General features: G+C 38.2%; 1 protein-coding gene across 1 annotated transcript; it reads left to right on the forward strand.

The window, feature by feature from the left end:
• The first annotated feature begins 728 nt into the window (after window positions 1–728).
• Window positions 729–8,191, forward strand: LOC104437656 (thiamine-repressible mitochondrial transport protein THI74). The gene is given in 9 exon segments (XM_010050644.3): window positions 729–1,239; window positions 2,889–3,269; window positions 4,133–4,250; window positions 4,253–4,349; window positions 5,323–5,393; window positions 5,471–5,572; window positions 6,254–6,371; window positions 6,448–6,583; window positions 7,810–8,191. Coding segments are annotated over 9 exon segments (1,167 nt in total). The 5' UTR covers window positions 729–1,158; the 3' UTR covers window positions 7,873–8,191.
• The last annotated feature ends 4,072 nt before the right edge of the window (window positions 8,192–12,263 follow it).

Raw genomic sequence — 12,263 nt, forward strand, 5'->3', positions numbered from 1 at the left:
TATCTTTTGTAATTGAGGAAACCTATTACATTCCATTATGCTTCTTGAATGACAAAAGCTGCGGGATTTAACCTCCATATACGGTGCATAGAATTATTTGAGTCGAAAGAGATATTGGTTTTATGTATTTAGAGATGCATACGATACATTCATTTGAAAAAGTAAAAAAAAAAAAAAATCATTGCACTTTCTCTTAAAAGTTAAAATGGATATGATTTGCAAAAAATAAATGATTTAGAGAATATATTTTTGGAAAATGAACACTTACCCCATTTATAAAAATGAATGAGTAAAAAATATTTCATCATTCCCAGAAAAATTTAGATATAAATTATTAATCAATTATGAGAACCTTTTTTTATTAACTAACTATTTCAAGTAATATAAACGGTTATCACATCATCCGTTTTCTCAAGAAAGAAACGAAACCTTAACTTTGTCGATTTTTCCCAAGAGTTAATTAAGGTCCAATTAATTTTCTTCAAACAATAACAAAAGAACGACAAAGAAAATCAGGTTAAGACAACAGTTTCCCAATTACGTAGGAGCCAAGGGCGGCGCATAGCCTTCCCCGCATGCTCGGACTCGACAGGGTTTCCAAAAATACCAGACCCCGACGAGAACGAGAGACGGAATTTGCCATTTCTAACAGTAGTGAGAGAGAGAGAAAGAGAGAGAGAGATGTGCAATTCGAGCGGACATGAAAGAGACTCTCTCTCTCTCTCTCTCTCTCTCTCTCTATAGCGCAAGGATCAGCTGATGGCCCACCGAAGCTTCAAGCGCAGGCAGTAATTAGAGACGGGCGAGTTTGCTAAATAATACCACCGAACTATTAAACAATAATTTCGCCATTCTTTAACATTAATGTAATCCTCCTCCTCCTCCTCTTCCTCCGTTACATTCCTTCGCTTCTTCTCCAAATCCCCCTGCAAAAAAAGGAAGTCGAAATCCGGTTCTTGGTCCTGTGTTTGGAAGAACCCATTTCTCGCCTCGGCCTCCAGCATTCGAATCCCGCGATCTTGGATCCGTCGCTCGCTGTTCTGAGCACCAAGTTGAGTTTTTTTGTTTTTTTTTTTGGGAAATAGCTTTGAGATCTGAGGAATTGAAGCGAGTTTTAGCTCGGTTGGATCGTCTGGGTCGTCGGGCTAGATTCCTCTCATGGGGTGGAGATACAGGGCCGGTTTGCTTCTTATAGCTGCGGTGGTAATCATCTGGGTCACCTCTGCCGAAGTCACCCAGGTTGGTGTCTTGTATTTTCTCGTGAATTCCGAGCTCTTTCTGTTGCTGCTGCGGATTCCGCGGTTTCTATTTATGAGGCTTTTTGTACGGTGTCTGAACGGGATGGGACGTCAGCAATGTCCTTGCCGTTTGGGTGAATGTTAAGGGATGTTTTGAGAAGTAACTGGTGGAGGCTTTATCTTGCCTCAAAAATAATGTTGGGTTTTAGATTTGTCTGAGCTGAACTAGGAACTCAGTTGATTATCTGTATTGTATTGGTGTATTTGATTATACCCGAGAACCTTCTATTCAAAGGTTGTTACATACATATCAATCAATCAGGTTTGCTTGGAATCGGCCTTGTGATTTGGAATTTTATTATTGGTTTGACATGGATGATTGGATCGTCTGTGCTGAAATGCTGTTCTGTGTTCTGATCAAGTGATCGAGGCTCAATAATTCATTGTACGTGTCTAGAGCCCCCATGTAGCTCATGACTCTGTCCAATGATTATGGCTTTCTGATTCTCGTAGTGCACTGTGAAGTCCAGCCAACTGAATAGCTAGCTAAGTAAAACAATGGTTAAGTGCTTGACACAGAATCAAACTGATCATACAAGATTATCTACTTTTCCTTCAGGCTTTCTGTGCATCAATGGTGACCACATAGTATGAATTTCTGCGCTGAGTTTTCTGGGAGGATATGAACCTGTACCTGTGGTCAGATTATGAAAATAAAGTCGAAGCTAGGCATTTTGTCGCATTCATTCCAATTGGGTTTGCTTGAAATTGGCCTTGCAGTTTGGAATTCCACTATTGGTTTGACATCAATGATTGGATTATGTTCTATGCTGAAATACTATTCTATGTTTTGTTCAAGCAATCGAGGCTCAATAAATCATGGTCTAGGGTCTCTCCATGTAGCTTGTGACTGTTCAACGATTACGATTCTGATTCCTGTAGTGTACTATGAAGTCCAGCCAACTGAATAGCTAGCTAACTGAAATAATGATTAACTGCTTCACATGGAGGCGAACTGATCAAAACAAGATTATCTACATTTCCCTCATTGTATCAATCTTTGTACTAAGTTTTCTGGGAGAAATAAACCCGCCCTTGTATTCAGGTCATGAGATATTTGAAAGCAGGACGGTCTGTTTAAATAGCTGGTTTACTTGACAGCTTGTGCCCATATCCCTGCAGTAAGCCACTTATGCTGCAATTATCCAAGTCTTCTTTTGCTCCCCCACTTGTCGAAATAGATATTTTACGTCCACGAGTAAAACTTTAGTACTTTCATTTGTAATATCTAGTGCTCTAGCATTCAATTCAGGTAATCCAAACTCACGCGAGGAAATAGACTGCTAGTACTGCCTGAGTTGTGTCCATTTTCTGTTTCTTATTTACTGACTATTATAGTTGCACTTTCCCCATGATATTTTGTGAAGTAGTGAAATCGACTTAATGAAGTTTCAATTAAAATTTCATCTTAAAATTTATGAATTGTATGATGGAAAAGGGGCAACTCCATTAGACAATAGTCACTCTATGAAGTTGAGATGCCATTTCAAATCATGCAAATTATAATGACAACTCTTTCTTTGTTTCTTTTACTTTTTTGTATGTTGTGCTTGAGTTATGTCTCATGTGATGTGTACTTTCTCACTACAGGATATTTTTACAGATTACAAACAGCCATTTGCAGTGACATATCTTGGAGCTTCTCTTATGGTAGTTTACCTCCCAATAGCATATCTCAAGGACTGGTTATGTAAATTACTTAGACAGCGCAATTCAAAAGGTGACAAACATGCAGAAAGCACGGGTGAAACTTCTGCTGGATCTAGTCCTTCCCTAAAATACATTGGCGTGCAGAATGTGTTCGAAGTTGAATCGGCTTTGGCCAGAAAAGATAGTGAAGCTGATCTCTCATCTAATGGAGAAACAAGTCCATTGGTATCTAAAAGAAAAGATGATAGGAAAAGGGGGTTAACAACAAGGGAGATTGCTATCTGCGGATGTTACATTGCCCCTATCTGGTTTGTAACAGAGGTATTCAACTTGATTTTGAGTTTCCCTCCCTTTTTTCTTCTGCAAACTTGCTTTTGTTATTCTACTTGTTACTTCTACTTATCAATGGAACAATGATAATAACTCTACACAACTCTTTGGGTTTCATGGAGTCAAATGTTGGTTTGGACATTTATTAGTGTTATTGTTTCTTTGACTAAACCTAATAAAAAAAAATTCCCTGGAGCATATGAACTTTTTCATACCTTTGGTTTTGATATAGAGTTTCCAGGCTTAGATTTGAAACAAATGAATCAGTTACATATGTATATACATATGGGGCAAGTGTTCACATTTTCACAAGTGCTTTTTGGTTATTCCAGTGGCTCTTAATATCCTTAGCATGGATTGGTACCTTTGCTTTCTTAGGTTTCTTTCCTTGATATTGTTGACTGTCCTTGTTTTTGTTACTACTGTTTACAACTGGCTATAAAATGTGCTTTCCTGAGATTTTCTTATGTGGCCCGCATATATTTTGTGTCCTCATAGTGAAACAATAAGTAAATCCTACTAGCTATTGCAAATATGATGTTTGACCTTATATCCTGTCCATGTTGTCATCGAACATTCTGGCACATTTCCATCAGGTACCCAATGTGTTGCTTGCGGCATCATTTGAGTGACTTTATCTTGTGTTTTGAATGATCGGAGTTTTGGGAAGGAGCTCTGTTTGAAGCATGATCCTGCCACAACGCTATAATCATTTGAGTGGAAACTTTTTTTTTTTAAATTGTCATTAGGTCACTATATTGCATTTATTCTATTAATCATAGGAGTAGAACCAAGTTTCATTCAATAGAACAGGAACTGCATAGTGCTGATTGACAGTATCGTATCGATTGCAGTATTTATCAAATGCGGCCCTTGCAAGAACAAGTGTTGCTAGTACGACTGTACTATCGTCCACTTCAGGTCTTTTCACTCTGTTCATCGGCGTTCTTTTGGGCCAAGATTCTTTAAATGTATCAAAGTTGTTGCAGTCTTCGTCAGCATGGCAGGTGTTGTCATGACAACTCTTGGGAAAACTTGGGCAGCTGATGACTCCAAATTTAACACTTCTTCGTAAGTTTCTTAGTGATGCTGTTGTTTATACTTTTATATATATGTGAATTGAAGTTTGGCACTTTTAGTACCATACTTTAATCATGTATAATGAAATGTAGCTGACATGCAAAGTTGGTGGTGCCATTATTCTTCCTCTAATATAACTGTTCACTATTTCCGGACTTGCAAACTGGAAAGGCTTTTCTTTTTTGAGACTTCAACATCATTATTGGGGAGAATACCCTGGCTGGGTTTAAATGAGGTTGCATTTTAAGCTTTTATTTTTTCCGAGGGAAGATACTCTGTTCAATCTTCAAATTTGACTCCTCTAATTCCTTATTGCTACAAAATTTTCTCATCTAGTGGTACCATATTTTTTTTAACATGCAATTTGTCGGCCACCATTTTAGTTTTGAGTTTATCCCTCAAATTGGACTACCTTGACATTTATGGATAGATACTAAAGCAATTCCATATCCCAGCACTCCAAACTCATTCCAACCCTTTCTCTTTCCAGTTTTCTTACAAAAAATACAATCAATGAAGATTTTATCTTGCAAGATCAATTACATATAGTTTTTGTTATCAGTGTCCTGTCCTCTATGAAGACAGAAAATCAGAGGGTTCCTCGCAATTTAACATTTTACCCTTGTATTTTATACGTAACCACAAAAGATTACATTTGTTACCATTCTTTTATTACTTAATGGCATTGGTCTTTGGAGCACTAATTTTGGCAATACACAAGTTGTCAATTGTGAGATGAGATGCTGTGATAATTGATTTTTTATTATTTGTTCATATTATCTCCAATTCCTCAATCAACTAATTATGTCAATCTACTGTTGGAAGCTGCATTGAGTTTGTGGTTTTTCCATATTTTGCTTTAAATAGTACAAAGAACCATTGACATGAGCAAAATAGCATGCTTTAATGCATGCTTTCATATTGTGATGGCTAATTTAGTTTGTGGTAATTATATGATTGTCAGAAATGGGAAGCGCTCTCTTGTTGGGGATCTCTTTGGCTTGCTTTCAGCTATGTCATATGGGCTATTCACAGGTAAGATATTCTCTCTTTTACAATATCATCATTCTATTTTATATCAACCTACTAGCGAACTAAAACAAATGTTACAGTACTTCTCAAGAAGTTTGCTGGTGAAGAAGGGGAGGGAGCTGATGTGCAAAAGTTGTTTGGATACATTGGATTGTTTACCCTTGTAGCTCTATGGTGGCTAGGTGAGATCCTCTCTCTCTGTCTTTCTCATGAGCTAGGACAATGGAAAAATCTGATTCCTTTTAGGCAAATTGGGCGGCAACTATATGCATGTGCATGTTTGTTGATGATGTTGTGCTAAAATTTATTATGGTTTTCCATTGGCTTTTTCCCCACTTTTATATTTGTAGTTTTCATTGTTACCGCTAGTCAAATTATATATTCCTGGTGATCTCTGCAAAAATCTTAAGACTTGATGGGGTTTGAAGAGATGGAAATTTTGCTGTTTTCACCTTCCTGTTTGCAACTTTATAAAACTATGGCTTGGTTTCTCATGTATTAAATGTTTAATGAATGAAGTACAGTCAAGCAGCCAGAAATCTTTCAGACTCTACAACTTACTAATTTAGGGTGCTCCCTACATACTTTCTAGAGCATAGTGGTCCCTCAATTTGAGAAATTCCTGCATATCCTAATGTCTGCAGAGGACCAGTTTACCCTCCTTTTCATTTTCTAGAGAAAGAATACAACAAAATTTAATGACATTCTGCTCCACATTTTTGAGGTCTGATGATTGTAATGAGAACTTCTGCAACATCGTCAACTTGAATTTTTTCTCATTATTTCCTTTTCAAAAATTCAATTTCCTTTTCATAAATTTATACTAGCTTCTTGATTTTGGACTTGAATCTTTCATCTTGTAGTATGGCCATTGACAGCATTAGGGATAGAGCCTAAGTTCACAATTCCTCATTCTGTAAAAATGGATGAGGTTGTTCTTGCCAATGGCTTGGTTGGAAGTGTCCTTTCCGACTATTTCTGGTATGTACCTTTATTTCTTCGGGTAAGACATTTCACACATGCCATTCCTGACCCCACGTGTCTGACTATTTTGCAGGGCATTATGTGTTGTATGGACAACACCATTAGTGGCTACACTAGGGATGTCTCTTACCATACCACTGGCAATGTTGGCTGACATGGTGATCCATGGTCGTCATTATTCCGCAATTTACATCCTCGGCTCAACTCAGGTGACTAACCAATCTTAGTAGTAGGGCTATCAGGAAACTAAACTGTGACATGCTTTCACTAGTAGCACAATAATAAAACATGGCCTGAATTCAATAATTTAAAAATGAAGCTCTCTGACAATTTACATGCATGTAAAAGATGCATGTATTTCATTATCATACATGTGGAACTAAGTTATTTATTTAGGCGTCTTTAAAAGATATTGAATACATTGCCAAAAAGTTGAAAAATTACTACTTTCATCGTTGATAGTGCATGTATGCTCATTTTGATATGCTATTTGTGTGCATTTTGTGTAGGGGATTTGACATATGCTTCACTGGACTTTTGGTTGAAATTCTTCTACGAACTCTCTGCGTAGCTATATAACTACATTGTGTCAATCAATATCAGGGTCTAGCCCCAAGGTGTATAATTAACAAAACACCTTTTGGAAGAATTAGTGTAATTATGAAAGACTTCTGCTGATGAAAATTTAGGACCTTTCTTCCTGGATGAGTTATTAGACATCCAAAGCATGACACTTACAATTTCTTGGTGACACAAGATTGCTGATAGGTTGTTTCCTGCTATCTTAACTAGGAAGAGATTGACAAGTCCCTACTGTTTTATTCTGGTATTCCTGTCCTGTAATCATAGGAGAGTTCCCTGTCTATTAGCATTTGGTCAAATGGATATCAAGGCAACACAATGGCTTTATTTTAGAAAAGAATTCGATTTATGACATCATGACCAATCATGCACGTGCTAGGAGATTTACATATTTTTGTACCCCCTGGGCTCCACTCTGTGCTATTTCAAGTCGACAGTGATAGAAGCTACTTTTTTTGGGAAAATGGAAATTTAAACTGATAAAAGTAAAAGCTAACAGACTAAGCAGCAAAACTTGAGCGCTTGTCAAGTGATGTGAATTTCTTATTCTGGTCGAAAGTGTGTCGATCTGATGCACAAAATAAGTGCACTAAGTTTATTTAGGTCTAGAACTCAGCTAGTTGTGAAGCTGATCAAATACTTATAAACAACTATACTCTTCCAAGGAAATTTGTCCTATGAGCTCGTGCATTTCTCTGATCTGCACATAACATCAAATTGCTGTCAATTCCTTCAATAGATCAATCTGTCTATCTTGAATAGGCCAAGTATTTCCATGTGGTGGGATCTCCACTGTAACTATTCTTTGATTGTTGACGCAACGGTTACTTTGATGCTCTCGACAACATTGCAGGTATTTGTAGGATTTGTGATAGCGAATCTTTCAGGCTGGTTCTCAAAGAAATTGGGTTTGTAGCACCGGAGAAACATGGATAATATGGCTGTATTGTCCATTTAGCTCTTCCAGTGCACTAATCATGCACTCGGTATCGTTTTGAGGATACTTATAGACATGCAGGCTTATATGGAAGGTAAAGTAGATGTTTTTATGTTTGTCATTGATAGTGATTTGTAAATGGGAAAAGTGTAAGTTTGTGTTCCCATATCTGGTTTGGGTATTGAGCCCTTGATGTAATAAACCTCTCTCTATACACACGTCTACACACACAAGAAATTCTTTGGTTTTTTTAGTTGATGCACGCAATCTCAATTTGCAAATTACTGTTTTCAATTTATCTTCTGGCGGGTCGAAATTTTGTTGTGCCATTGCTACTGCAATCCATCCTGTTCTACCCTCTGCGGTGCAAGGAATTCCCAACACCTGAAAAGCCTCTTCTCTCGCATAAACAATTACATCTGTTCTAGTTCGCATTAGCACATGCAAAAGCTGTTTTATTTGATGTTGAAAACGAAAAAGAAAATGATCCAGGTACTAAATTCAAACGTAACAGTGGTTTGTATTTACAAATAAATGTGATAACAGCAACCCAATCGACCTCGCATTCATCCTCCCGGCGCGATAACAGCCAAGAGACAGCATTGTTCTCGGCTCGAGCACCACGAAGCAAAACGCAAGATTCGCACGACGAAAAGGTTCGAAACTCTCCAATCGAGAGGGCTTCGAGGCCGAGCCGAGGACAACGTGGTCGGAACTTCGCAGGAGAGCGCGGGCCTACTGAACAATCGGCTGCGCGTGAACTGGCAGCACGAACGATTCAAGAGGAAAGCCGCAAGGATGGATCGAATACGCACGATATAGACTCGACATACAAGTAACGATGCCGTCCGAGCAAGACGATCGAACGTACGTGCACGAAGAGACAGCGCGCGCGAGCAAGAGGGAGAGAGAGATTTGAAAGTTTAGCGCGTTGCAGGGTTCTGATTGAATTTAATTTGAATTGGGCGGCCCGGAGCCGTCGGATCGCGAAGCAAAGCTCCCAACGGCTCCAAAGGAGATGTCAAAAGATATGACTCAAGAAATAAACATATTCAATTCTTCCTCTTTTTCCCTTTTTTTGAAAGATTTCAAGCGTTCCATATTTAGTATAAATGTCCAAATATAAATACCGCAACATTTTGACAAAGTCAAATTTAAAAAAGTAGAAGTAATTTGAGGCGACGAATTTTCCATAAGTCCAATGCACACATCTCAAGATCTCGCTGCGAAATTTTTCTTTTTTTTTTTTTTTTTTCGTTAGAAAATTTCTTCTATCTTACATAGTTAAATGCGAGGGAGAGAGGGAGAGAGATCGCAGTTTTCAGAAACATTGTTTAGGGATAACTTACATGTGCAAACAATGCACTTGTTACACTTAACACGAAACAAGCAGCACACAGAATTTTTCTTCCATTATTTTTTTTTTTGACGAATTTCTTCCATTATTTAGGTGATTAATAAATGTTCGACATGTGACTTGACTTTTCCTCACCGCTAGATTTTCTGAATCGCCCTTCCTCTACATACTAAACGTGTAACGCATCCCTCATGATGCGCTTTAGAAATTCAACAAATTTGTAAATTGAACGCTCGAGAAATATCTTCTCATCATACAACATGATTATCGATTATTAGAGATAATGAGATCGTTGTTCTGCAAGGAATGGAAGAAATTTGTAAATTTATATGAAATTCAACAAATTTACAAGATAGTCGCGATTTGACCGTATCTCGGACAAAATTACGTAAGATGAGGAAATAGTTTAAGGTTGTCCTAAAATTAAAAATGAATAAATAAATAAATAAGGAAAATCAAAAGTTGCGCGCGGCCTGGGACGTCCATAACGGCAGGAGGATCAGGTTCTCGTTCCCTCCCCTTTGTTTGTACATCTTTCTTTAGCTGCACTTGTTTACCGGCTGCTGAATTGATTTGGTTACGTTCTGCATTGCTTCTGGTGTTGCTGCTCTGTCCGCGTATATATATTTTATTGAAGCCTGCTCATTATTGGTATTGAGCATATTTTTCCAGGATTGGACAGCAAACTAAGACTGTTTCTTTCTCCCTAAGTCACTGAGACCCACTTTGAAAGTAAATGTCTATGATCATGGGTAGGACATCTAATGTTTCCGATGAGGCAATGGCTCTTCTAATTGCTGTGAACCAACCCTTGCATATGCTTTTAATAGTGGGTTATGGGATTTGGGAATTTGTTCATTTCTTGCCATCGGACTCATCTAATCCCCACCATGGTGAACAACAGATAATTTCACAGCATCAACATCCATTGATTAAGCTCACTAAACCACTGAATTGGTGGCGCTGTGCATCTTCTTTTTAACCTTATTTTACAATATCAACTTGACTAGAGAGACGGGAGAAACTTACCAGAGATTCTAAAATCTGCATGAGCTGTGCTTCATCATTGGAACAACCACTGAAGCTTCTAAAGTTGATATAATCAACATTTGTTGCCTCAGTTTTACGTATCAAATAGTCAAGATTCAAAACCTTTTGTCTCGGTTCTCTTAGGATCTGAAGTAGAGAATAAATGTCCGGGTAATGTTTGCATGAATGCTGAATGGCGTTGATTTAGTTTGAATCTTTGTTGAGGTGATGATGCCATGGAATCAAAACATTGCTCTAGCTTTGCATATAGGTTCCCCACCCGAGATGCCCACTGTATGTTCGAAGAAATGCTCCTGAGAGGTTTTAGGTTCGAGCCTTAATAACATCTTTCATGCTTTGTCCCGTTGAAGGTAAGTAGGTTGCCTGACTGTGTAAGGAAATTTTGTAGCCACTCTTCTGGATGTGTTCTGTTCTGCATGTGCCAAATATGGTATGATGAATTGCAGGGTGGCTGATAGGAGATGAGGCTTGGGATGTGTTCTGTTTGTGTTCCTCTTCACGGAGCAAATTGTATGCACTTTTGATTGAATACCTTCCTGACTTGGAATCCATCCACACAGTTTTATCTTGTGTAAAATGAGTCCTCAAAGGCACATCTAGAATCTTAATTACTATTTGTTCGTCAAAAAGACTTCGAAGCAATTGTTCATCCCTTGTCCTCATGTGGAATCAGGTCAGTTTGATCTGAAGAATTTTGAACTGAGTTTCAGCTCAGTTTGATCATCTCAGTCGGGCTAAATTTCTCTCAGGTGTTGGAGATACAGAGCTGGTTTGCTTCTTATAGCCACGGTTGTAATCATATGGGTTGCCTCTGCTGAAGTCACCCAGGTTGGTCTCTTATATTTCCCGTGAATTCCAAGCTCTTTTGTTGCTGGGAATTTCTTGGTTTCTCAAGATTTATGAGGCTTTTTTCTGTAGTTTCTGAATGGGATGGGACGTTACCAATGGCCTTGCCTTTTAGGTGATTGTTGAGGGATGTTTTGCGAACTAACTGGTGGTCTTTATCTTGTTTCAAAAAGAATGCTGGGATTTAGATTTACCTGGGGTGAACTTGCTGGAGGCACTCAATTAATTATCTGTTGTATTGCTGTATTTGGTGCTACCCATGAACCTTCTTTAAGGTTTGTTGCGAGAAAATGAAGTCGAAGCTAGGAATTTTTTTATCGCATTCATTCCAATTGGCTTTGCATGAAATTGGCCTTGCAGTTTGGAATTCCATTATCGATTTGACATGGATGATTAAATTATTTTCTGCGCTGATATGCCGTTCTGTGTTTTGATCAAGTAATTGAGACTCAATAAATCATAGAATCTAGGGAAATGGTGCAACTTCATTGGACAATGGTCACTCTATGAAGTTGAGATGCCATTTTCCAATCATGCAAATTACAATGACGACTCTCTTTGTTTCTTTTACTTTTTCTTGCTGTGTATTGTGCTTGAGTTATACCTAAAATGATGCGAAGTTTCTCGCTACAGGGTATCCTTAACAATTACAAGGAGCCGTTTGTAGTGACATATCTGGGGGCTTCGCTTATGGTGATTTACCTCCCCATAGCGTTTCTCAAGGACTGGATATGTCAATTACTCAAACGGCACAGGTTGAGAGGTGGCCAACATGCAGAAAGCATGAATGAATCTTCTGCTGGATTTGGTGCGCGGAATGTGTTTGAAGTTGAATCCGCTTCGCCCATAAATGATGATAGAGAAAGGGAGCTGACAACGAGGGAACATTGCTTTCCATGGATGTTGCATTGGTTTGTAACAGAGGTATACAGCTTGATTAGCTGTTCCCTCCCTTTTAATTCCGGTAAACTAGCTTTTGTTTGCTACCAGTAAATTTTACTTGTCCACAGAAGAATGATAAATAACTCTGTACAACTCTTCATGTTTCATGGAGTTAGATGTTGATATGGACATTTATTACTATTATTGTTTCTTTGACCACACCTATTAAAATAAT

The sequence above is a fragment of the Eucalyptus grandis genome, chromosome 3 (genome assembly GCF_016545825.1).
Source record: "Eucalyptus grandis isolate ANBG69807.140 chromosome 3, ASM1654582v1, whole genome shotgun sequence".
NCBI classification, from domain to species: domain Eukaryota; kingdom Viridiplantae; phylum Streptophyta; class Magnoliopsida; order Myrtales; family Myrtaceae; genus Eucalyptus; species Eucalyptus grandis.